This window comes from Haliotis rubra, unplaced genomic scaffold, assembly GCF_003918875.1.
Source record: "Haliotis rubra isolate DU_JTF1 unplaced genomic scaffold, ASM391887v1 Scf1103, whole genome shotgun sequence".
Taxonomy (NCBI): Eukaryota; Metazoa; Mollusca; class Gastropoda; order Lepetellida; family Haliotidae; genus Haliotis; species Haliotis rubra.
This window is the reverse complement of record NW_025765008.1, coordinates 194,265-218,115: the sequence shown is the minus strand read 5'-3', so window position 1 is coordinate 218,115 and position 23,851 is coordinate 194,265. Positions and strand designations below refer to the sequence as shown.

At 38.8% G+C, this 23,851-nt stretch overlaps 2 protein-coding genes and 1 long non-coding RNA gene across 5 annotated transcripts in view; 1 reads left to right on the top strand and 2 right to left on the bottom strand.

The window, feature by feature from the left end:
* The first annotated feature begins 106 nt into the window (after window positions 1–106).
* LOC124286884 lies at window positions 107–4,305 on the top strand. 3 transcript variants are annotated; one of them, XM_046723332.1, is made up of 3 exons: window positions 107–256; window positions 2,423–2,615; window positions 3,908–4,299. In XM_046723332.1, exons 1-3 carry the CDS (start codon window positions 227–229, stop codon window positions 3,991–3,993), a joined length of 309 nt encoding a protein of 102 aa, XP_046579288.1. In that variant the 5' UTR covers window positions 107–226; the 3' UTR covers window positions 3,994–4,299. The 3 variants fall into 3 exon arrangements, 2 of the variants coding, with proteins under 2 accessions (XP_046579288.1, XP_046579281.1); XM_046723325.1 differs by lacking the exon at window positions 107–256 and adding an exon at window positions 1,594–1,776 and having other exon boundaries at window positions 3,908–4,305; XR_006901144.1 differs by lacking the exons at window positions 2,423–2,615; window positions 3,908–4,299 and adding an exon at window positions 962–999.
* A 1,418-nt stretch (window positions 4,306–5,723) lies between these two features.
* Window positions 5,724–7,197, bottom strand: LOC124286913. The gene is made up of 2 exons (XR_006901148.1): window positions 7,130–7,197; window positions 5,724–6,212 (listed from the first exon to the last, which is right to left on the bottom strand). It is a non-coding gene; the product is annotated as an uncharacterized LOC124286913 (long non-coding RNA).
* A 43-nt stretch (window positions 7,198–7,240) lies between these two features.
* The window catches only part of LOC124286903 (probable inactive 1-aminocyclopropane-1-carboxylate synthase-like protein 2), a 31,148-nt gene continuing 14,537 nt past the window's right edge, over window positions 7,241–23,851 (bottom strand). Inside the window, 7 exon segments of the mRNA XM_046723345.1 lie at window positions 7,241–7,321; window positions 8,454–8,596; window positions 10,230–10,371; window positions 13,979–14,111; window positions 16,864–16,874; window positions 16,876–16,965; window positions 22,645–22,704. Of these exon segments, the coding sequence (XP_046579301.1) occupies window positions 7,292–7,321; window positions 8,454–8,596; window positions 10,230–10,371; window positions 13,979–14,111; window positions 16,864–16,874; window positions 16,876–16,965; window positions 22,645–22,704 (609 nt within the window). The 3' untranslated portion in view covers window positions 7,241–7,291.

The following is a 23,851-nucleotide window of genomic DNA, read 5'->3' as shown; positions in this document are numbered from 1 at the left end:
GTACCTTACTGTATGTTTTGAATATTTATGATAATGTTTGGTCTTTATCTTCATTTATATATTAAGGTTGATTATGTAAGAGAATAATTTGATAATGATTTCTTCCGGAGATGTTTAGTTTAATGAGCACTCCCTTGCTTGGCGCCATATTGTTTTTTGCCGTAAAGTGTTGGATGTGAGATAGCATGCGAGAGGACAGAAGTTATAAATTCACAGAGATATATCGATGTTTATTGCTGGGAGACACACTCTTCAGGTATTTGATTAGCTGTAGAATTTGAATATGATGTTTATTATTATTGTCAAACTGTAGGTTTTTCATTATTTTGCATTTAAATGTGAGTGCAGTGAAACAGACTGAGATTTGGAAGAGTCCATTATGTAGAGTACAGGTATTGTTAGATATCAGCATTTTATGTACACGTTCCCTTGTCAAGATCATCTATCGAGTATATTAGAGAGAAGGTGTATATTTATAGTGTTTTAAATCAGAGTTATTTTCAGTGTATGACCTACATTTCAATATGTTTTGGCCACCTGTCACCCCTTTGGTCAAATAGAGTAGGACTTCCATTTCTTGGAATTGAGAGTCAGAGATGCACTGTTTCCAAGAATTTGCGTGTGACAGTGATGTTTGTTTACAAGTACATTGCAGTATTTTTGAGTGTAGATTGGAGTTGTAAGATATGTTATTAATTGTCTTATTATATTCAGGGTATGATAGATTATTTCTGGCAGTGTAAAGTTTAATCTCAATATTTTATTGTTCATGATTCAGAGAGGCATAGTTATGACGTCACATATATTATACAAACACTTCATTATATGAGAGATTAAGTGTAAACATTTCTGAATTATGAAGAAGTTATTTATCTGAGTTTTATGAGTGTACAAATGACAAAGAGAGAGTAGATAATAGAGAATATATTGTATACTTATGAGAGCTCATTATTGTTTTCAGAACTCCATGATCCATACTTCCTTGTGTTTGGGAATAAATGTTGTTGGAAGACGTCCCACAATAGACTTGTTCTTTGACCTGTGAACCACTGTATATGGACTGTTATATCTTCCACTGTAAAGTCCTGACTTGCTATATCCTCCATACCTTAAATCTCCGCCTTGCTGTACTTGTACCAACACTTTACAATGTATCACTGTATACATATGGCTGATGGGGCCCTGTGCAACTGAATTGGCTTTTTGAAGATCATAGAATGATATGAAAAATTACATCTAATGAAATTTCGTAATGCATGCTTTCGCTGCAATCCGACGTCCGAATTAGTTCCAAACATGTTCCTTGGGAGCTGTAACTGTTAAGAATGTGGATGTTGAGCCAGGTGGGTCATCGACATCCCACCTGTATCTCACTGTGCGTGGTCCTGGTGCAACAACTAAAGATGAAGCTGTACAACAAACATGGGGACTCATGTCTCACAGCATCTGCTGATCCTGCTCCGCTTGGCCTTGACAGCTGACAGCCATGGGTGCATGGGTGCAGGTGTTGTGGGGTGCAAGGTGCTTGACCCATGGGTGCGACTCTGTAGGTAGACCACAACGGTAGGCGTCCATGGTGACCCAGGCAGGTGGGCGACTGGTCACATACCTGGATTCATCCACGAGCCATTCTCTTGTGTATTGTGACTATTGAACTGGTGTTTGACTTAAACCTTTATAAAGGGTAAAGATCACAATTCATGTTTGGGGTTCATTGTTGATGGTTTTGTGACACCATATTGGATGCCCCAAGTTCCATACCGACTTAATGGAATGGTTAGTTACACTTACAACATTTCAAACAAATTGCAACGCGTTTCCTTTGCAGCACAGTGCATTACATACATCACATTAGAGAGTTTGGAAGTATGTGACACTATAAATGAGCCATGTGTACACAATTCTATATTTAATCATCAGTTCTGGTTGTAGGTGGAGGAAGTAGAAATAAAGTATGTGAACTAATACATTTATGTTCATGTCACTTTATTGTATTTACGGGTGATAGAAATACATCTGTAGTTTCTTTGAATTAATACAGATGATGAAATTAATTAACTGCCGATCTTCACGTACATGAACCCAAATCGCTCCTACATGAACCCAAATCGCTCCTACCCCAGGATAGAGGAGACGCGCATGACAGTAAAGCGGCTTAGTACCAAACTCCAGTGTAGTAACAGAAATGGTCCACAGTCAATCTAAGCAAATAAAAGGATGTAGTCAAACGTTCGGCTAATCAAAGCTGAAAATAGTACACAGTTTAACTTCTTTGAATGGAATTTAGATGTTGGTGTGATGAACAACGGGGAAAGTTGCAGTCACTTTTAGCTTGAAAACGGTTTAAGAACCTACATCGAAATATCGCTGTATGCAATAAACATGAAGTTGTCATCGATAAAGTTGTATGTTTCATTTTCAGACCACATACCAGCCAACTACTAGTGATTCTGCCACGGAGGAGGCACCTTCATCATTTATGAGGACCAGCTACTGGATGATGCAAGAACAGTTTGAGCTGGAACCAAAGTGTTTGGGAGGACCACAGTACATGGTCAAGACGTTGATCAACAACATCGGGAGTATTCCAGATAACAACTTCATTCCAGCTGGAGGTAACCCCTTTGATGAACCACTTTCTGTTTGCCAGTTCATCGTTTATGTATAATCAACACTGGTAACATACATGAAGAGACAAAATTTGGTCGAAATGGGACTGCTGGTTTCAGAGTTACGGGTGTTTGAAGTGTATTTGAGGGCTAGAAATCGTAAAGAAACACAAGCAAGAACCGCGAGAGGATCTTTGAAATGCAGCCGAGGTCGCATGGTGATGTACCTTCAAAGTAGTTCCGTTAAAGAAATAGTTCACTCGTTAACAGCTCGTTGCTCTGTTGTCTCTGGGTCTACAGTCAAAACAAAAGGCAGTGTATGAAATAAGCCAAAAACCCAGCCAGACATCAGGGCATGTAACTTTAAAATGTTACCAGCCCAAAATGGATTTAGCCAGACCAAATATGGTGAATATACTCAGATATATGGAACATCTACAATTTTTACCAGACCATCGGGCTGGCTAGCTGTCAATTTAGACCGTCCGTCAGAAATCTTGACCATCTCGGGCGGTTGGACGGGCCTTATTTCATACACTAACTTTCAATTAATTTTGAATTATCTGACGGCAAACAGAAAATGAGCCGAAGTTCCAAAGTTGAAAAAGTGCTCCAAGCTCTATCAGCCATTTGCAATGAGAGGAGAGGCAAGTCTTTCAATGATACAGAGTGTGTGTGTATGTTTGGTTCCTTCAGGTAAGTGAAATATTAACAAGAGTTACCTACCCCAGCCATGATCACTGATCAACTTCGTATAGCAGGTCCCAACCCAAACCTTAACCCTGAAACTCTTTCATTGCCCTGTCCACATTTTAATTTAAGAGGATGATTTTATGGTCCTTCAAGCAATTCAACAACTGACAAGAGTTACCTGCCCCTTTCATGTTATCTGATCAACATCGCATAGCAGCCCTTATCCTAACCCTAACCTCAACAAGAAAGGTTGATTTGTTCCACACTATTACTATCACAACCGACCCAAACACAAATTTCTGTCTGAATGTTTGATATATCAAGTATCTGCATTCAATAACACGACCGTCAATTTAAGGGACAAAGGCTAAAACCTGGGATTAGTCTTGCAAAATGACTCTAATGCTTAGACCTGATATGTACCCAGAACGCTTTAAATTGAAGACAGAAGGGTAGTGCTCATAAATTTCAATGATGTCATCATTTTCTCTGTCCGTCAGGCTCCCTGACTTGGTTGACACAAGTCATTATATCCCACTTGCATAGATCGATGCTCATAATATGTTGATCAAGGGATTGTCTAGTCCAAACTCTATTGTTTGCAGACCTCTGTCATTTTGCTGGATTATATCTGAGGGCGGCTTTAAACAGCCAACCAACCAACCATCCATACTACAAAACAATGACATGAACACATATGTCAAATATTACTTTATAATCATACCATAATTCTCAAAACTCCCTCAGAAAATGAGCCAATGTTCCAACCTTGGAAAGGCGCTCCAATCTATGTCAGCCATTTGCAATAAAAGGGAAGGTAACTTTTCTTTCCATTTCCTGTGCACATTTATGTATAAAAAGGGGATTTTATGTCCCTTCAAGTTATTAAATTTTGACAGAGTTACCTGCCCGTCATGATCACTGATCAACTCCTAATAGGAGCCCCTGCCCTAACCCGACCCCTAACACGGTTAGACTTGAGGCTATGTTATGTAGGAGCCCCTACCCTAACCCGACCCCTAACCCGACCCCTAACCCATCTAGTCTTGAGGCTATGTTATGTAGGAGGCCCGGAACATTTTGTTTCATTTGTAGTGCTTGTAACAGTATATGAGTGGATGTAACACATCAGTATAAATATATCTGTTTCATTTTAAAGTGAAAACAACGTTTGATTTGGAGCACACAATTGTGTGAACAGCAATCCAAACATTTTGACGGGGAAGGATATTTGTTGGTCATAAACTTGAGAAGTGTCTCTATTATCATCACCCACAACGGAAACAGCTCACAGGTGTTTCCGTTGGTGGTGATGTTGACAGTACCCACAATTCTGAGAACATCCTCTGGATTCATGCAATATGTCCGAAGTGGTACTGTCATCTTGAACGGTAGGGGTCGTTGTCGGCACAGGTACTACAGATATGTACCCCAGGTACGTTTCTGTATACAGACATGTACCCTAAAAAAGTCAAACTACAGAAACGTACCCGGTACCCTAAACGACGGACGAGTCCATATTCCACAACCCCAAACCAAAACCGTATGTAGTTGTTCCCGTTCAGCTCAATGCGGGTGATGTACGTTGTGCACCGTTACTGTGTATGCTCTTATATAACACAATCAAATGTAATACAACAGTATGACAGTTCCGATCAAGAAAACTCCACAATGCAGAATGGAATCGTCCAAGGGTACAATTCTGTATTATGATTTTTTCTACGGTACATTTCTGTATATAGAAACATACCTGGGGTACACATCTGTAGTACCCGTGCCGACGAACGACCCCTTCAGCCTCATTTGACAGTCATGAGTAGCGATCAGTATTGGAAGGAAGTGAAATTCAGTCAGGTGGAAGGTCGAGGTGAAGAGGGTTGAAATATGTATAACTGATGTTGAATCGTTTTAAGTCATCTGCTACATAAGTACAGCTAAGAAATAATTAACCTGTTGGGATTTGATAAGGTTTCTTGGAGCAACACAATCGTTCAGCCTATTCTGCAGTTTCCACACTGTCAACCCTAGGATGTTGAATCGTTATATTAAACTCGTCAAGTCTATGTATATTTAAATCATGAACACTGGAACTTGTTCTTACTGTGCAGTCTACCTGTAAACCCTTTTCAGGATATTCTGAGGTAGCTTAACTCTGTACCCATGTGTAGTTATGCTCTACAAGGGAGCACAGTTTTCAAAACGCAGCTGTTTGGAAATTTGATGCAGCCCAAGTGTAGATCAGACAACTTGAAATCTGTGTGCTAAATCACTTGGTTCAGACTTATAAACATAAAAAAGACGTATCTGATCACTGCATAAATTTCAAAGGAGGAAGTTTATTTTCCTAATGGATGGATGTATCTGAATGGAGATCAGTCTGAATGAGTGTACATTTGTATCAACAGATCAATCAAAAGACAATAACGCTGATTATTTATTGAAACAATGCATGTTATAAATAGGGGTGTGACGATACAGAAATTTCACGAAACGATATGTATCGCGATATTTTGGAACGATTCGATTCGATTCAATTCGATGCACACGCGATATGCTATCTTTAGTTATTTTCTTTAAAAAAGTGTATTTTGATAGCAAGTAACAGCGTAAATTCTGAAATAACGGTCAGTTTCCAGTAAAAATTAACAATTTTAAGGTCAATGATGCATATCACGATACGAAAAAAAGTATCGATATATATTTATCGTTAGATAAAGTATCACAATTTTTGATACTACGATATATTGTCACAGCTCTAGTTATAAAGGACTTGCACGACATTAGCAACGTGACTTCTTTCGGGTTATTACTACTAAAGCGGTCCTTGCGATATCTAAAGCTGGTGTATCATGCCTCAAGTACTCTATAGTTGACGAGCGCCTTGTAACACCGTCTCTATCCTGTCGATACCTGTGGAAAACATAATGGTGACAGAGTAAACGAACACGCAGAAAAAGCCATCATCCTAAAGAAAGTAAACGAACAAGCTGAATAAACCATCATCCTAATGAAAGTGTACACCTGGTGTTCATTTGAATCATTTGATAATTTGAAAAAAAACCAAAAAACATATTTTTAACTGAGTTTTGAATGTGACAAGCATTATGTATGTATTGCAATAACACTACAGATATGCAAATCTTGATTTGGTAAATCATATGAATCGAATGTTTTACGGTAACAGTAGAAAACACAGATGATTAAGGATGCTACTGGTATATGTGTTAAAGGAACACATCAATACGCCAAGATTGTCAGGAGCGAAGTGAGAATGAGCCATTGAATTATCGCAGAGAGGGGTCTGCTCAAATGTTTGGCTCTACAAGGGAAACCGTCATCAGAGAGGTTACTGCATTCTGTAGCTATCCGGACTCAATGACCACTTCGGGGCATGTGAAAAATTTGTCATCATCGACTGAATTGTCCACGTTGGACAAGGACCGTGGCTCTTTGGCAACATCATAATTATGTATGATATCTGTTGTGTTTTGGCAATTTCACAGCCAAAATGTTCATGACTTGCCACAATGACAAAATATCTTTTCAAAAGATTACGATGGTTGTTTTGGACAATAATCCCCTAACACCGGGGCCATATTGTCTTTGCTACGCCATTTTACTATGTCATAACTTGAAATATCAATCTCCGTTTGGGTGTACACAAGATGTGCTGATCATAATTTAATTGTGGAACGTAGAGCTAAGTGGTAACATAAGATAGTTCCATCTGGTTGGAGGCATGTAAGTGAGTAGTTCCATCGTTGGAGGCAACGTAAGACTCACCCAACTGGAGTAGTTCCATCTGGTTGGAACAACGTAGTACTGACTCATCTGGAGTAGTTCCATCTGGTTGGAGGCAACAATCCTGAACCAGCCTACTGCTCTGCACTGTAGACTCACCCAACTGGAGTAGTTCCATCTGGTTGGAGGCAATGTAAGCTAGAATGTAGCAACCTTTCCACTGATAGAAGCGAGCCTGGAGTTGGTCCTCAGCCTCGTAAGGTTGGAGTATCCAGGTACTAAACGGTATACACACATGCATGTATCTAGCATGTTTGCATGGAAAGGTCGATGGATGGATGTGCTTGCGTGTGTGAAACGAATGAACGAATAGATAAATACAGATATTGGTATGTACAAATGTTGCATATGTTGGTGCAAATGATTTGACGAAAAGACCAAGAACAATTATAGATAATAGCATATCATAAATATCCAAGAAATGAAGTCATCGCAACCATTTAGAGATAAAATATTTAGTTTGGTGCATGGTGTTTCCAGTCAAGTGTGAGTCAGCAAAAATCACAGGATCCTCACATGATCACCTACTGTGGTGAAAAATCACAGGATCCTCACATGATCACCTACTGTGGTGAATGGCATTGTGTAACAGCACTGTTGTGAAATTGTCGACCCTACTGTGGTGAAATTGTGTAACTACTTAAAGCTCAGGTCACAAATCGGTGAAGTTTGTGAAATTGTCGAGTCCTACTGTGGTGAAAGAGTTTTGTGTAACTACTGTTGTGAAAGTGAGTTTGTTCAAAATTGTCTCTGTTCACCTACTGTGGGTACCCGGTGGAAAAAGTTGTGACTATAACCTTATAGCGCCTAACAGGTGGGTTATCCGGGGTGAAATTGTCTTGATTGTACTGTGGTGAAATTGTGTAACTACTGTTGTGAAATTGTCGACCTACTGTGGTGAAATTAGCAAGTGTACTTACTGTGGTACCAGCACTGTGAAATTGTCGACCTACTGAAGTGAAATTGTAGGTGCAATGTATAGCACTGAGCTAACCCCTAACTCTGGTACCAGCACTGGATTAGTATAGCAAAATGGCAGCTTGAGGATTAGTATAGCACTGAGCTAAGTCTACCCCTAACTCTGGTACCAGCACTGGATTAGTATAGCACTGAGCTAAGTCTACCCCTAACTCTGGTACCAGCACTGGATTAGTATAGCACTGAGTTAAGCACCTAACTCTTCCAGCACTATTAGTAAGCTCTGAGTATGCCACCTGCTATCACCAGTACCTAGATTAGTATAGCACTGAGTTAAAGGCACCCCTAACTCTGGTACCAGCACTTGTGTGGAGAGCTTCTTTACTTCATTATTATTTCTCACATTTTGCCGATGTTTTGCTATCAGAGTACCTTCGACATGTTTGCCCATGCAAAAAAGCCAGCCTTGCTTTGATGAACTGTAATCCCCAACTTTGCTAGTCGTCCAGTGACATACGTCATGCTGTCGTTGAGACGTTGCTTGTATGTGGGGAAGTAGATGTGGTCAAGCCATTCTGTCCACACAGTAGCAAATTGGATCATAATGTGCATTATTACTGCTATATGTGGCAAGCAACAACACTTTCACCTGTCATTGAGGCACAGATACATGTACTGACTTTCTCAAGTATAGCGAGATGTATAGTTTGTCATGAAATGCATGTGGACCCGTTCTTTTGTAAATATCTCTTCATCCAATGACCCAATCGATCTCAAACAGTGCAAGTGGATGTTTTGTCAGACAACCTAATCACATTGTAAATCACCGATTTTATGCATTTGTATTAAAGAATCTGTCTATGTAACTGTCAACAAAATAAACAGCCAATGACCTGTAACAGTGATAGACTGTTTGGATCATTCACATTGACTATTTCTAGCTGTCATCATGAAAGCTTATTCAGATGATGCTAAATGTTTAATTAGAAATGTGTTTAATTTTTTAAAAAAAGAGAGCAAACGTAGCAAACCGATTTATAAGGTGTCGGATTACATGAAACATGCAACTTTTGCCCTTGGCATGAAAAAGAACATCGTGCTAACAATTGTGAAAAATAAACCAACAACCAATAAACAAAACCTTGTACAAAAAGGTAGGCATCCAAAGTTAGATTCTTTTGACATAAGGGTCATCAGCATAGCTGACCTTCATTGACAAACGTTGACCTTTATGACCCAACACTGCCGCTGTTACAGGTCATTGGCTCCCTCCCTCCGCAAGCCTTCTGCGTTCTGCTGTTTCTTTTGTTGACAGTTACATAGACAGATTCTTTAATACAAATGCTTAAAATCGGTGATTTACAATGTGATTAGGTTGTCTGACAAAACATCCACTTGCACAGTTTGAGATCGATTGGGTCATTGGATGAAGAGATATTTACAAAAAAACGGGTCCACATGCATTTCATGCCAAACTATAGACATTTGCATTGACTTTCAATAAGACGTCGAGTCGTAAATATAGGATGTGACAGACATAAGTACTTTCAAATCCCGATGAGTGGAATCGCTGGGGACCAAGTAATAAATTCGTCTTATCGATGTATTCGAGACATAGGTTTGTCTATGAGGGTAGAAAAAAGATGATCCAGTCCTAATTCCTCCACCTAATCATTTGTTTACCTAATGATTTCCCTATCACTAATAGGGACACCTTATCAGTTCCAGTCTGATTAGCACAGACAGTGATTTCCGTAAAATCACTAATCTGCCTTTTGAACTCACCTGTCAATGGCGGAAAGGTGAGCCGCGCTGGTTTGTTAATTTGATCAGTTTGCTACACCAATCAACTTCTCATTGACTGACTTCGGCTTATGTATACAAGATTGCTGTTGTTTGAATCTCATGGGACCAAATTCCCTTCTCGAGTCATCGTGTGTATTTATGAGACGAATTCGTGCAACCGGTATTCAAATGATGACAACTATAACAGGGAATGGTCGGGACCAACAGGTACTTCGAGTTATGCATAATATTCGAGACACCGGCATTCGACTCATCGGGATTTGACTGTATTATGAGATGGAGAGGCATCAAGTGACAGGTTTTGAGTGTCATCGATACAGTGAGACGCAGAAGACTGTGCTGACTTCCTCGTGCGTGACACCTTATACATAGGGAATCATGCATATGTATGTCAAGGTTCACCTTTGTCTTTGATAAGTTCCTGCAGCTTCAGTTGTACCGAGGCGGCTGCCTGCTGGAAAATCCCCACTTTTTCTGCATATTGAATGATCTTACGGTTCCTTGTATGGAGAACACCGCATCTGTACCCGGAGAGGCCAAGGTCCTACAGTATGTAATAAACGGTATTACAGGTCTATTCTTAATCATTGTGACATTCCAGGAAGAAGGTAACAAACTGACTCTTTCCTTTGTTAATAAATTATCTGTCATGATGAAGATAGCACAGAGACTGTCACCTGTTTCATAATTACCTACCATGACAAAGGTGAGACAACGATTGTCATGTCATGTCATAGTGAAGGTAAGACAACGATTGTCATCTCCTGTCATAGTGAAGGTAAGACAACGATTGTCATCTCCTGTCATAGTGAAGATAAGACAACGATTGTCATCTCCTCTCATAGTTAAGGTAAGACAACTATTGTCATCTCCTGTCATGGTGAAGGTAAGACAACGAGTGACATCTCCTGTCATAGTGAAGGTAAGACAATGATTGACATCTACTGTCACAGTGAAGGTAAGACAACGATTGTCATCTCCTGTCATAGTGAAGAGAAAATGATCGTCATGTCTTGTCATAGTGAAGAGAAAACAATTGTCATGTATTGTCATAGTGAAGGTAAGACAACGATTGTCATCTCCTGTCATAGTGACGGTAAGACAACAATTGTCATCTCCTGTCATAGTGAAGGTAAGACAACGATTGTCATCTCCTGTCATAGTGAAGGTAAGACAACGATTGTCATCTCCTGTCATAGTGAAGGTAGGACAACGATTGTCATCTCGTGTCATGGTGAAGGTAAGACAACGATTGTCATCTCCTGTCATAGTGAAGGTAAGACAACGATTGTCATCTCCTGTCATAGTGAAGGTAAGACAACGATTGTCATCTCCTGTCATAGTGAAGGTAAGACAACGATTGTCATCTCCTGTCATAGTGAAGGTAAGACAAGGATTGTCATCTCCTGTCATAGTGAAGATAAGACAATGATTGTCATCTCCTGTCATAAGGAAGAGAAAATAATTGTCGTGTCCTGTCATAGTGAAGGGAAGACAATGATTGTCATGTCCTGTCATAGTGAAGGTAAGACAATGATTGTCATCTCCTGTCATAGTGATGGTCAGACAACGATTGTCATCTTCTGTCAAAGTGAAGGTAAGACAACGATTGTCATCTCCTGTCATAGTGAAGGTAAGACAACGATTGACATCTCCTGTCATAGTGAAGGTAAGACAATGATTGACATGTACTGTCATAGTGAAGGTCAGACAACGATTGTCATCTTCTGTCAAAGTGAAGGTAAGACAACTATTGTCATCTCCTGTCATAGTGAAGGTAAGACAATGATTGACATATACTGTCACAGTGAAGGTAAGACAACGATTGTCATCTCCAGTCATAGGGAAGAGAAAACGATTGTCATGTCCTGTCATAGTGAAGGTAAGACAAGGCTTGCATCTCCTGTCATTGTAAAGGTAAGACAACGATTGTCATCTCCTGTGATAGTGAAGGTAAGGCAAGAATTGTCATCTCTTGTCATAGTGAAGGTAAGACAATGATTGTCATCTCCTGTCATAGTGAAGGTAAGACAAGGATTGTCATCTCCTGTCATAGTGAAGGAAGACAAGGATTGTCATGTCCTGTCATAGTGAAGGTAAGACAACGATTGTCATCTCCTGTTATAGTGAAGGTAAGACAATGATTGTCATCTCCTGTCATAGTGAAGGTAAGACAACGATTGTCATCTTCTGTCAAAGTGAAGGTAAGACAAGGATTGTCATCTGTCATAGTGAAGGTAAGGCAATGATTGACATCTGTCATAGTGAAGGTAAGACAATGATTGACATCTACTGTCATAGTGAAGGTAAGACAACGATTGTCATCTTCTGTCAAAGTGAAGGTAGGACAACTATTGTCATTTACTGTCATAGTGAAGGTAAGACAATGATTGTCATCTACTGTCAAAGTGAAGGTAGGACAACTATTGTCATCTCCTGTCATAGTGAAGGTAAGACAAGGATTGCATCTCCTGTCATTGTGACGGTAAGACAACGATTGTCATCTCCTGTCAAAGTGAAGGTAAGACAACGATTGTCGTCTCCTGTGATAGTGAAGGTAAGGCAAGAATTGTCATCTCCTGTCATAGTGAAGGTAAGACAATGATTGTCATCTCCTGTCATAGTGAAGGTAAGACAACGATTGTCATCTCCTGTCATAGTGAAGGTAAGACAATGATTGTCATCTCCTGTCATAGTGAAGGTAAGACAAGGATTGTCATCTCCTGTCATAGTGAAGGTAAGACAACGATTGTCATCTCCTGTCATAGTGTAGGTAAGACAACGATTGTCATCTCCTGTCATAGTGAAGGTAAGACAACGATTGTCATCTCCTGTCATAGTGAAGGTAAGACAACGATTGTCATCTCCTGTCATAGTGAAGGTAAGACAACGATTGTCATCTCCTGTCATAGTGAAGGTAAGACAATGATTGTCATCTCCTGTCATAGTGAAGGTAAGACAACGATTGTCATCTCCTGTCATAGTGAAGATAAGACAAGGATTGTCATCTCCTGTCATAAGGAAGAGAAAATAATTGTCATGTCATGTCATAGTGAAGGTAAGACATGGCTTGCATCTCCTGTGATTGTGAAGGTAAGACAACGATTGTCATCTCCTGTCATAGTGAAGGTAAGGCAAGAATTGTCATCTCTTGTCATAGTGAAGGTCAGACAACGATTGTCATCTTCTGTCATAGTTAAGGTAAGACAACGATTGTCATCTCCTGTCATAGTGAAGGTAAGACAACGATTGTCATCTCCTGTCATAGTGAAGGTAAGACAACGATTGTCATCTCCTGTCATAGGGAAGAGAAAACAATTGTCATGTCCTGTTATAGTGAAGGTAAGAGAAGGCTTGCATCTCCTGTCATTGTGAAGGTAAGACAACGATTGTCATCTCCTGTCATAGTGAAGGTAAGACAACGATTGTCGTCTCCTGTCATAGTGAAGGTAAGACAATGATTGTCATCTCCTGTCATAGTGAAGGTAAGACAATGATTGACATGTACTGTCATAGTGAAGGTAAGACAACTATTGTCATCTCCTGTCATAGTGAAGGTAAGACAATGATTGACATCTCCTGTCATAGTGAAGGTAAGACAACGATTGTCATCTCCTGTCATAGGGAAGAAAAAACGATTGTCATGTCCTGTCATAGTGAAGGTAAGACAAGGATTGTCATCTCCTGTCATTGTGAAGTGAAACAAGGATTGTCATCTCCTGTCATAGTGAAGGTAAGACAACGATTGTCATCTCCTGTCATAGTGAAGGTAAGACAACGATTGTCATCTCCTGTCATAGTGAAGGTAAGACAACGATTGTCGTCTCCTGTGATAGTGAAGGTAAGGCAAGAATTGTCATCTCTTGTCATAGTGAAGGTAAGACAATGATTGTCATCTCTTGTCATAGTGAAGGTAAGACAAGAATTGTCATCTCTTGTCATAGTGAAGGTAAGACAATGATTGTCATCTCCTGTCATAGTGAAGAGAAGACAACGATAGTAACCAATTCACAAATGTCCTAGCATTGCTATCATTTGCCCGTACACAAAATATAACATTGTGTTCAGTTGTTCTCAGTGTCATCCTTGTAATATGTAACATGGCAACGATTTGTGTGGCACAATGCTCATTAGCTATATAGTTCATCTACCTTGCTAAATCCCCAGAGAATATGCGTCTTCATGATGTCAGGCAGTGGAAGAGTCATGACGCTGGTGAAGGTGGCATGTTCTTGGAATACAGATAGAGCGTAGATCTCGTCCATGATGACATGCAAGTCATGGCTGCAAGCGTTTTATATTGAAATGCTCATATGCTTCTATAAATGGGAAATATGAATGCTGTATGTAAAAACAGACTTAACCTTTTATGCTAATACATAAACATGCATCAGAGATTTGAATATTTCGTGGGCATTCACATCACCACAGTTAGTGATTGCCAGTGCACTTAAATGAAAATAAATGGAAATTAAATAACTGGTAGGTTATTTGTGATGTTTAATAGAATCACATTTGTTACACTCTGGTTACTTTATTTGAATATGCATCTCGCATGGAGTGATCAGTTGCGAGATGTTTATAGTTCTGTACATGGGTATGATTGGTCGTGCACGGTAGCGTGTGAAGACGGGAAGTTGTTTATAGTTCTGTACATGGTATGATGGGTCGTGCACGGTAGTGTGTGAAGACGGGAGGATCTTTATAGTTCTGTACATGGGTATGATGGGTCGTGCATGGTAGCGTGTGAAGACAGGTGGATGTTTATAGTTCTGTACATGGGTATGATGGGTGGTGCACGGTAGCGTGTGAAGACGGGAGGATGTTTATAGTAGTGTACATGGGTATGATGGGTGGTGCACGGTAGCGTGTGAAGACGGGAGGATGTTTATAGTTCTGTACATGGGTATGATGGGTGGTGCACGGTAGCGTGTGAAGACAGGGAGGATGTTTATAGTAGTGTACATGGGTATGATTGGTCGTGCACGGTAGCGTGTGAAGACAGGTGGATGTTTATAGTAGTGTACTTGGGTATGATTGGTCGTGCACGGTAGCGTGTGAAGACGGGTTGATGTTTATAGTAGTGTACATGGGTATGATGGGTGGTGCACGGTAGCGTGTGAAGACGGGTGGATGTTTATAGTAGTGTACTTGTGTATGATTGGTCGTGCACGGTAGCGTGTGAAGACGGGTTGATGTTTATAGTAGTGTACATTGGTATGATGGGTGGTGCTCTGTGGCGTGTGAAGATGGGAGGATGTTTATAGTAATGTACTTGGGTATGATGGGTGGTGCACGGTAGCGTGTGAAGACATGTACATGGATACGTGCTACACGATACAGGTACATTGATACGTGCTACACGATACAGGTACATGGATACATGGGTACATGCTACACGATACAGGTACATGTTACATTATACAGGTACATGGGTACATGCTACATTATACAGGTACATGGGTACATGCTACATTATACAGGTACATAGGTACGTGTTACACGATACAGGTACATGGGTACGTGCTACATTATACAGGTACATGCTACATGATACAGGTACATGGGTACATGCTACATTATACAGGTACATGGGTACGTGCTACATTATACAGGTACATGGGTACATGCTACATTATACAGGTACATGGGTACGTGCTACATTATACAGGTACATGGGTACATGCTACATTATACAGGTACATGGGTATGTGCTACATTATACAGGTACATGGGTACATGCTACATTATACAGGTACATGGGTACATTCTTCATTATACAGGTACATGGGTACATGCTACATTATACAGGTACATGGGTACATGCTACATGATACAGGTACATGGGTACATTATACAGGTACATGGGTACATGCTATATTATACAGGTACATGGGTACATTCTATATTATACAGGTACATGGGTACGTGCTACACGATACAGGTACATGGGTACATGCTACATTATACAGGTACATGGGTACATGCTACATGATACAGGTACATGGGTACATGCTACATGATACAGGTACATGGGTACATTACACGATACAGGTACATGGGTACATGCTACACGATACAGGTACATGGGTACATTCTATATTATACAGGTACATGGGTACGTGCTACACGATACAGGTACATGGGTACGTGCTACATTATACAGGTACATGGGTACATGCTACATGATACAGGTACATGGGTACGTGCTACATTATACAGGTACATGGGTACATGCTACACGATACAGGTACATGGGTACATGCTACATTATACAGGTACATGGGTACATGCTACATTATACAGGTACATGGGTACATGCTACATGATACAGGTACATGGGTACATTATACAGGTACATGGGTACATGCTACATTATACAGGTACATGGGTACATTCTATATTATACAGGTACATGGGTACGTGCTACACGATACAGGTACATGGGTACATGCTACATTATACAGGTACATGGGTACATGCTACATGATACAGGTACATGGGTACGTGCTACATTATACAGGTACATGGGTACATGCTACACGATACAGGTACATGGGTATGTGTTACATTATACAGGTACATGGGTACGTGCTACATGATACAGGTACATGGGTACGTGCTACATGATACAGGTACATGGGTACATGCTTAACGATACAGGTACATGGGTACGTTCTACATTATACAGGTACATGGGTACGTGCTACATTATACAGGAATATCCTGTATGTATTTAGTATATAGGTACTCTAGGTACATAGGTACCTGACATAGGTGCTTCGACTATTTTGTCCAATAATGATAACTGCTACCGGACTTGACATTGAATTGAAACACTTTAACACAGATATCAAACACAGATATCTGACACAGATATCTGACACAACATCACAGATGGGTGTGTGCCAGGAGCTATCGATACAAGCACTCTAGACAAATACTCAAAAAATGTATGAGAAACAGATTGTCGACAATGGTACCGAAACAGATAAAGATGCCTTACACAGCTATCCGACATCTCAACAAACCTTACCTGTGTGCAAACGTGAGACAAGTCGAGGAGTTGCTTCTTCGTGTAGATGTCGCCAAGTGGATTATGGGGGTTGATGAGAAGCAGGCCGCGTACAGTGTGCCCCTGTGAGTGATAACAAACTGTATAGCATTATTTACATACACTATGTATTGTGATGAATTCAGTATTCAGGCTGAGTATAACTTCTTCCATGACCAGAGCTGCGGTTTATAAAGAAATAAAATCTACCAACAGCGTGTCACTTTTGGCCTCCCCTAATCTCTCTCTGTCTCTCATTATAGTGATACTTAACGTTACTATATGTATCGGCCACAGCAAAGTGGGGGTGAGAAATGAATGAACGGAATACATTAAACCACCAAGCCCACCAGGTATTCACTAGTATTGCTGTTCAGGGTATGCACACTTTTATAAAAGGCTTACGTAAAAAATATGCAACTGATAAAATTTGAATAAAGGGTTAAGTGTTCGCTGGAAGACGCCACACAATAGACTCTACACCCACAAGACAGTCAACTGACAGACCAGGCAGTCCAGTGACAGAATGGCATATTGATACATTCTATTGGACTAAAAGCGATAGTTTCATCATGAAATATGCCTTCTGCATACAAGCAAGTACATATATCCTGTATAGAATCTCATAATAACAGGCAGGTCTTCTAGGAATAATCCCAGAAAGTTCCTAACATCTATTGCACATTATTGTAATAAAAAACAATATAAAGATAACCAGACCTTTCATTATTTCATTAGTTACAATAAATATATGACAATGTACATACAAGGTGCCCGTTGTCTGCCTCACATGTCAGAGCATGTTTGTGTAGCTAAATTCATTCATTCTCACACAACATGCACATTTATTCTATTGTGTTGTCGCATGATTGTAAGTGCAAAAATATTGAACTTCTTCACAAAAGTTAGTTTGGAAATAAAGATACATTGTTACCGTGTTAATTTCATAATACATAATAATTTCATAATACCTAAACAAATATATTCTTACGATATGTAAAACATGACATACTAGTTGCATGTCGCCAGTGACTGTGTATATATTTGTTGCATCAAACTAACACTAGTGATAGTGAATGTTATCTTTTCAGGCATCATCTGGAAGATATCATGCTGAAGTTTACTGTAGTCATATAAGCTAATATGTGAAGGTATCAGGCAAATGTTAATGACATTCCACTGTTGCCAATTCTTTGGTATTTTACGTTATGCTCCAAAAGAAAGAAAACAACATCAAAAGAGAAACAAAGATACATCCAGTAATTTTAAGGAAGACATTGAATGACAAATCCATTTGTTGTAATAACTTGTTAAGGTATTAATATGCTGGGAAGATACAATCATATACAGTATAGATAAGGGTGTATTTTACGTTTTGTGACGTTACAAGACCTTATACATAACCTGAGCACATCTGTATGGTTATCTGGTAAGGAGTATGCAACCGAAGTCCTTTTCCTGTCTCTTATGTTCGCACTATATCATTTAACTTGCGTGGCTCATAATTATGACTGATGTATTTTACGTTACAGTTCCATATATACTATTTAACAAAACGTGCATATGTCACTAACAACTTTGATGACGTCATGAAAACATGTTGCATCATTCATGCTGATTTCAATGTGCGTGCTGCTCATGATCTGAAGCTCTGACGGGTTAAATCATCAGTATGTAAGTACTGAACTTTCAACCTTAGGATTCTTGTATATTTGTACAAGTCAAACTGTTAAACGTTTATCAATGCGTGTAATGAAGATGTTCTAATGAGATGTATCATGTATAAAACATACTGAAATTACCATATGGTTTTCGTAACGTGATATAAAATACAGTTGCTGTAACGTATAATACAATTGGATTGTACTGGCGTTAAATGAACATAAATGCCTATATAATCCAACGTTTATTGTTAAACATTTGTTAAAGATATGTCATTAATTTATTTGTATTTGCAGTGTTCTGAAAATGTGTACTGCAGCCGTTATGTTTGACTGTATTTTACGTCACAGTTGTATTAAATGTTTATTACCTTACAGTGATACATTGGATAACTACTATGGAGCAAATAATATATTTCCATGTCACATAACTCCTTGACGTTGTTTATAACTATAGAAATGCCAGTGTAAGGCATTCAATATTACTTTAGATGAACTAGACAATGTATTTGGAAATTCTTGTTTGAAGTTTCAGCAATTGTCAGTATAACGGTCAAATTCTACATAACATCGCATTACTCTTTTGATTTATTTGTGTTGAAATTAACTTAATGTTGTTAAAGGATTTTGGCAAACAATTAAAACAAGTTGTACTATAGTTTTACATTAATATATAACATTAAATTACTTTGTGTGACGTAAAATACACTAGTAAATACCCCCACTGCTAGTAAGATGAACTTTTCTTGAGTACAGTTGTCCCAAATGTGTCCGCAATAGTAAAAAAAACAGAAAGATGCATAGATAATTTCTAAACATTTATGCGATAGTCAATATTTCAAACTTCTTAAGCAGTTAATCAATAAACTAACTTTCATGATCATAGAATTGATGTGAATATCTGTTATTTTGAAGGATCAAGCGTAGGTGCTTGTGATTTTCTTCGTTTTCAATTATAAAAAACGTTCATTGTAAGCTGAGGTAAGCTGTTTTGTTTTCTACTAATTTGCATTGATTTCTGTTTGTAAGGAATAAATGAAAGCTTGAATATTTTGGCCCAATTTTAAATTCGATATATGGCATTATTTAAGCAGTCTGCCTCTATGTCAGGGTCATCAATTATAACATATAGAGACATGTCATCTGTGAAAAGTCTAATATTGCTTTCAGTACCATATGCAATATCATTGATATAGATATTATGAACAGTAGGGGTCCAGAGACTGATCTTTGTGTGACACCTGCTTCAATACTGGTCTAGGATTTGTTATGTGTCCATGAATTACAACTCTATCATTCAAATAACTTTCAAACCACTTTAGTAGGTTACCTTGAATGCCATAGGATTTTAATTTATGCAGGATTCCTTTATGCCAAACTTTATCAAATGCTTTACTAACATCACAAAATACCGCTCTTACTTCTTTTCTGTCGTTTAACGCTTTAGCTATGAAGTCATATAGAGAAGTTAGCTGATTAGTGTTTAGCTAGTATGATAAAACCATGGAACTCACTAAGTCAAAATATTGATACCTTATCCCGATAAAAAAATTTCGTTATGCAGACATATGCAACAACAAAACCATTATCTTTTAACTAAACTTTGAATCAGGAATATGCCATTCTATCTAATCTCGCCTCAGGCTCCGTTGGAGTGATTTGAATGTCTATAAGTTTGACAGATGTGGTGGCACATGGTTCTGTGCATAGCGCTCAGGTCACAAATCAGTTGAAATTAAGCAACGTTGGTCTCGGATGGGTGACCGTGTTGGGAGCTTGACTCCTGAGAGTTTCTAGGACTTCAGTCCTGCCCCACAACAAAGCGCATGTGATGCATGTGGTCTCACCTTAGGCAAGTGTGTTTGTTCAAAATTGCCTCTGTTCACCCAGCAGAAACTGGGTACCCGGTTGGGTAAAGTCATGTGACTATAACCTTCTAGCGCCTAACAGGCAGCTTGGGTTATCCGGGGTAATAATAATCAGGGTGTTAGCGCTTGGAGCATGCTTTGTTGCGTGGAGATTAGCGCATTATAACACTTCTCATTATTATTTATTATTAAGTGAACATCTAAACGAAAATACTGTACAAAATCTCTTCACATGCAATACATACACTGAATTATGACAAGAATCATCTTTCTATTTAAATGGATTTAGTGCTATGGGGATGTACATCGCTCACTAGCAATGACGAACATATATTATTGGAATCTACTTCATCAATACTTTGATATTGACTGCCAAACAAATGAATTGATATTCATGCAATATCCTTTTCTTAATAGCTGATAAATAAGAATGGCATCATCATTGAGCCATCTGTTTCTGTATTTACTTGTACATGTACATATACTTACATATGGGAGCTGCCTTCAAATAAGCTCCTGAGAGCTTGTCGGCCAAGCCATTCATGACTATACTTTGGTATTTCGCAGGCACCAGCGACTTCAGTATATTGACTTCATGCATATCCTTTGGATATATGTGTTCAGTACACTTAGTTATTGTTAAGTTATTAACAACAGGGGTATTGACCTAAGCAAACATAGCTTGTTAGCTGAACCAGATTTCCCCTGTGATAAACTCAACTGGAAAACAACTCATAGCTTTTTAGCAATGAACATCACCACCAACTGAAGGAAGAGCTGCATGCCATCCCTGATTTAAACACTCATCTATAATTCAGCTTATCTCACTTTAAACTCAGTAAAAAATATAAAACATTCGTTTTGTGGTATTTAGCACTTCGACATAGTTAAAAACAGTTATCGGGACTTCACCCTAAAATGCCGTAGAAGCAACTCTTTCCATATTGATAAGAAATCTATTCTAAAAGCAGAGTTGGTTGAACAATTGTGACTATACAGAGCTCCAGATAAGATTTACTTCATGTGGGTACTGTACCCACTGTATTTTTTTGGAGTTGGTATTATGAATGTTGAGCGGGTATTTCATTTTCCGTTACCCACTGCTTTCAAATACAGTATGTGCGTATTTCAGTCATTTTACTCACCTAAGTATTATGTGACTGAGTAAGTCTACTAAGCAGGTATGTTCTGCTTTATGACTATGTCATACCTAATCAAAACCAAATTAAATATAATGGAAATGAGTTCATAAAAAAATCACTCATCATAAATGGACAGTACAGCACTTGTCCTATACTAACAGTACAATTTGATAGCCATCGATGTCTTTTTCATTACGCAAGCGATTTTTATAAATATATTCCGTACGCATTTGTTTTAAACTTTTTGCGTATCTAACATTTTAAATGCATAATGGGTATGCAACAATTATTTTTCAATGCGTAATTGGAAATTTTATATGTGTATTTTACCCGGATATGCAGCTTATCTGGGCCTCTGATTATACCATGAACATATTTATGAGTCAATAATATATTTTGTATGTGTTGTATATAAAGTAGAATTCATGTAATGATAAATGATTGAAATTTCATTGCGTACTTTTAGTCATTTTATTTTATCATATTACTCAGCTTGCCTTTTAACTATCTCTTTGAGTGGCATTTTAGAAGTTGTGAAGATGAAGAAAAACTGATTTCTATGGATAGTCAACTTCTTTATTGCAATGAGTGCGATGTTTCGGTGTAGGTACTGACATCGTTATCAAGCAAGTGATACTTGTTAGTACCTACACTGAAACGTCGCAGTCATTGAAATAAAGAAGTTGACTATCCATAGAAATCAGTTTTCCTTTTACTATCACTCACAGCCAGTTCACTGAGCATGCTTACGACATACTTACAACATGAGACTGAGTTCTTTGAACTTACACCGAAGTGTGTCGCTGCATAAAGAAGTTGTACCTCCACATATTGCTATCCTGCCTTGTGGTTACAGTTCACTGCTCAACACACTACCATTAGCCCTTCCCTACTTGAGCCATTTTGTCTTTATGGCCAGCCTGGGGAATCAGCCATACTTGACACATTAGGTCTGTGGTCTGTGGTCACTCAATCTTTATTCGCCAGAAGAATAAGCTATCCCATTGATTTTCTTGGATTTTCTCTTTGGACATATGATTGGATCGTGTTCTGATGTAAGTTTTAGTATTGTATTGGATATTTTATACATACCTCACTGAGAGCTTTATTGTAAGCTGCCTCCAGCTTATCAGCTGACAGGTGGAACTTGTCCTGAAGCAAAGAAAATACTTGACATTGGAACCAAGACATTATTATCCTGCAGAACAGAAGGCCTTGCTAACACATTGGACGTCAAGGCATTTTCTTATTGAGGCTTGAACGATATCATTGACACTGACACAGATTATGTTCACACTGAAGCACAGAAGGTTTCATTGACATGTGCATTGCCTTGCCTTGTCTTAATATACATATTCCAAACAGGTATGGAGGCATGAACAAAAACAGGCGTGAAAATCTTCTCCAAATGCAAATCATCTACCTGTCTACCAGCATAGATTATCTTACTCCCGGAGTAACATATATTAGTAACATATATATGTATAACTGGACTGTAATCTATAGGAGTTTAATACTTGTTTTCTATTTTGCTAACCTGACTCTGATTTCGTATGCATAATAGATAAAACGAGCTAGATTGGTAATCATTTCATGTTTTCTTGTTCTTTTAATGATATTACTAATGTATATCATATTAACTTGCAAATTTGTAGGCAAAAATCTACCCCGAAGTTCTTTATATGCCGATCATTTCAACAAACAGTGATAATCATTTTCTAGATCTATTTTACACACAAGACACATTCTTAGATATGCAGCAATATTTTGCCACCTGCCTACATTATTCTTTAAACGTAAGACACCATCATGGAATTTGATCAATATGTTACAGAATATATATTCCAAATTGGAGGACAGATACCCCTTTGGCTCAAGAAAATACTTATATTCTGTATATAACTTATAACCATTCTCTTCCCACAGAGGTTACTCCTGTCATATCTTCCTACGTAACCTCTGTTCTAATACGGCCCTTTCATGGTGTGAGCGTTCAAGACTTGTGATTGGAGGCAATCAGATTTAGTTGTGCAATCAGCACGTTGTTTCAAAAGTGATCATTCACAAGGCCTCTGTAATTTCCGTATACTGCGAGAAAACTAAACCTCTTCCCCTGCACGATGCGCAAACGTTTCTTCTAGACAGAACTCAGTCATGTTATGGTGGATCAGTGGCGTCTCCATCGCCCTCATTGACAACAGACAAGCTAGCCATTAAACGTCTTGTGTGTAACAGAAGTCCCCGGCAGATGGGGGATATTTGTGGCCTCACATTTGCTTGTGTTAGTCAAGTTGAATCT

Coding starts and splice junctions, on each gene's coding strand:
- LOC124286884 (XM_046723325.1), top strand. CDS start 1,744: ATGCCCCAAGTTCCATACCGACTTAATGGAATG. Junction 1,777..2,422: donor CATACCGACTTAATGGAATG/GTTAGTTACACT, acceptor TTTCATTTTCAG/ACCACATACCAGCCAACTAC. Junction 2,616..3,907: donor CAACTTCATTCCAGCTGGAG/GTAACCCCTTTG, acceptor TATTGTTTGCAG/ACCTCTGTCATTTTGCTGGA.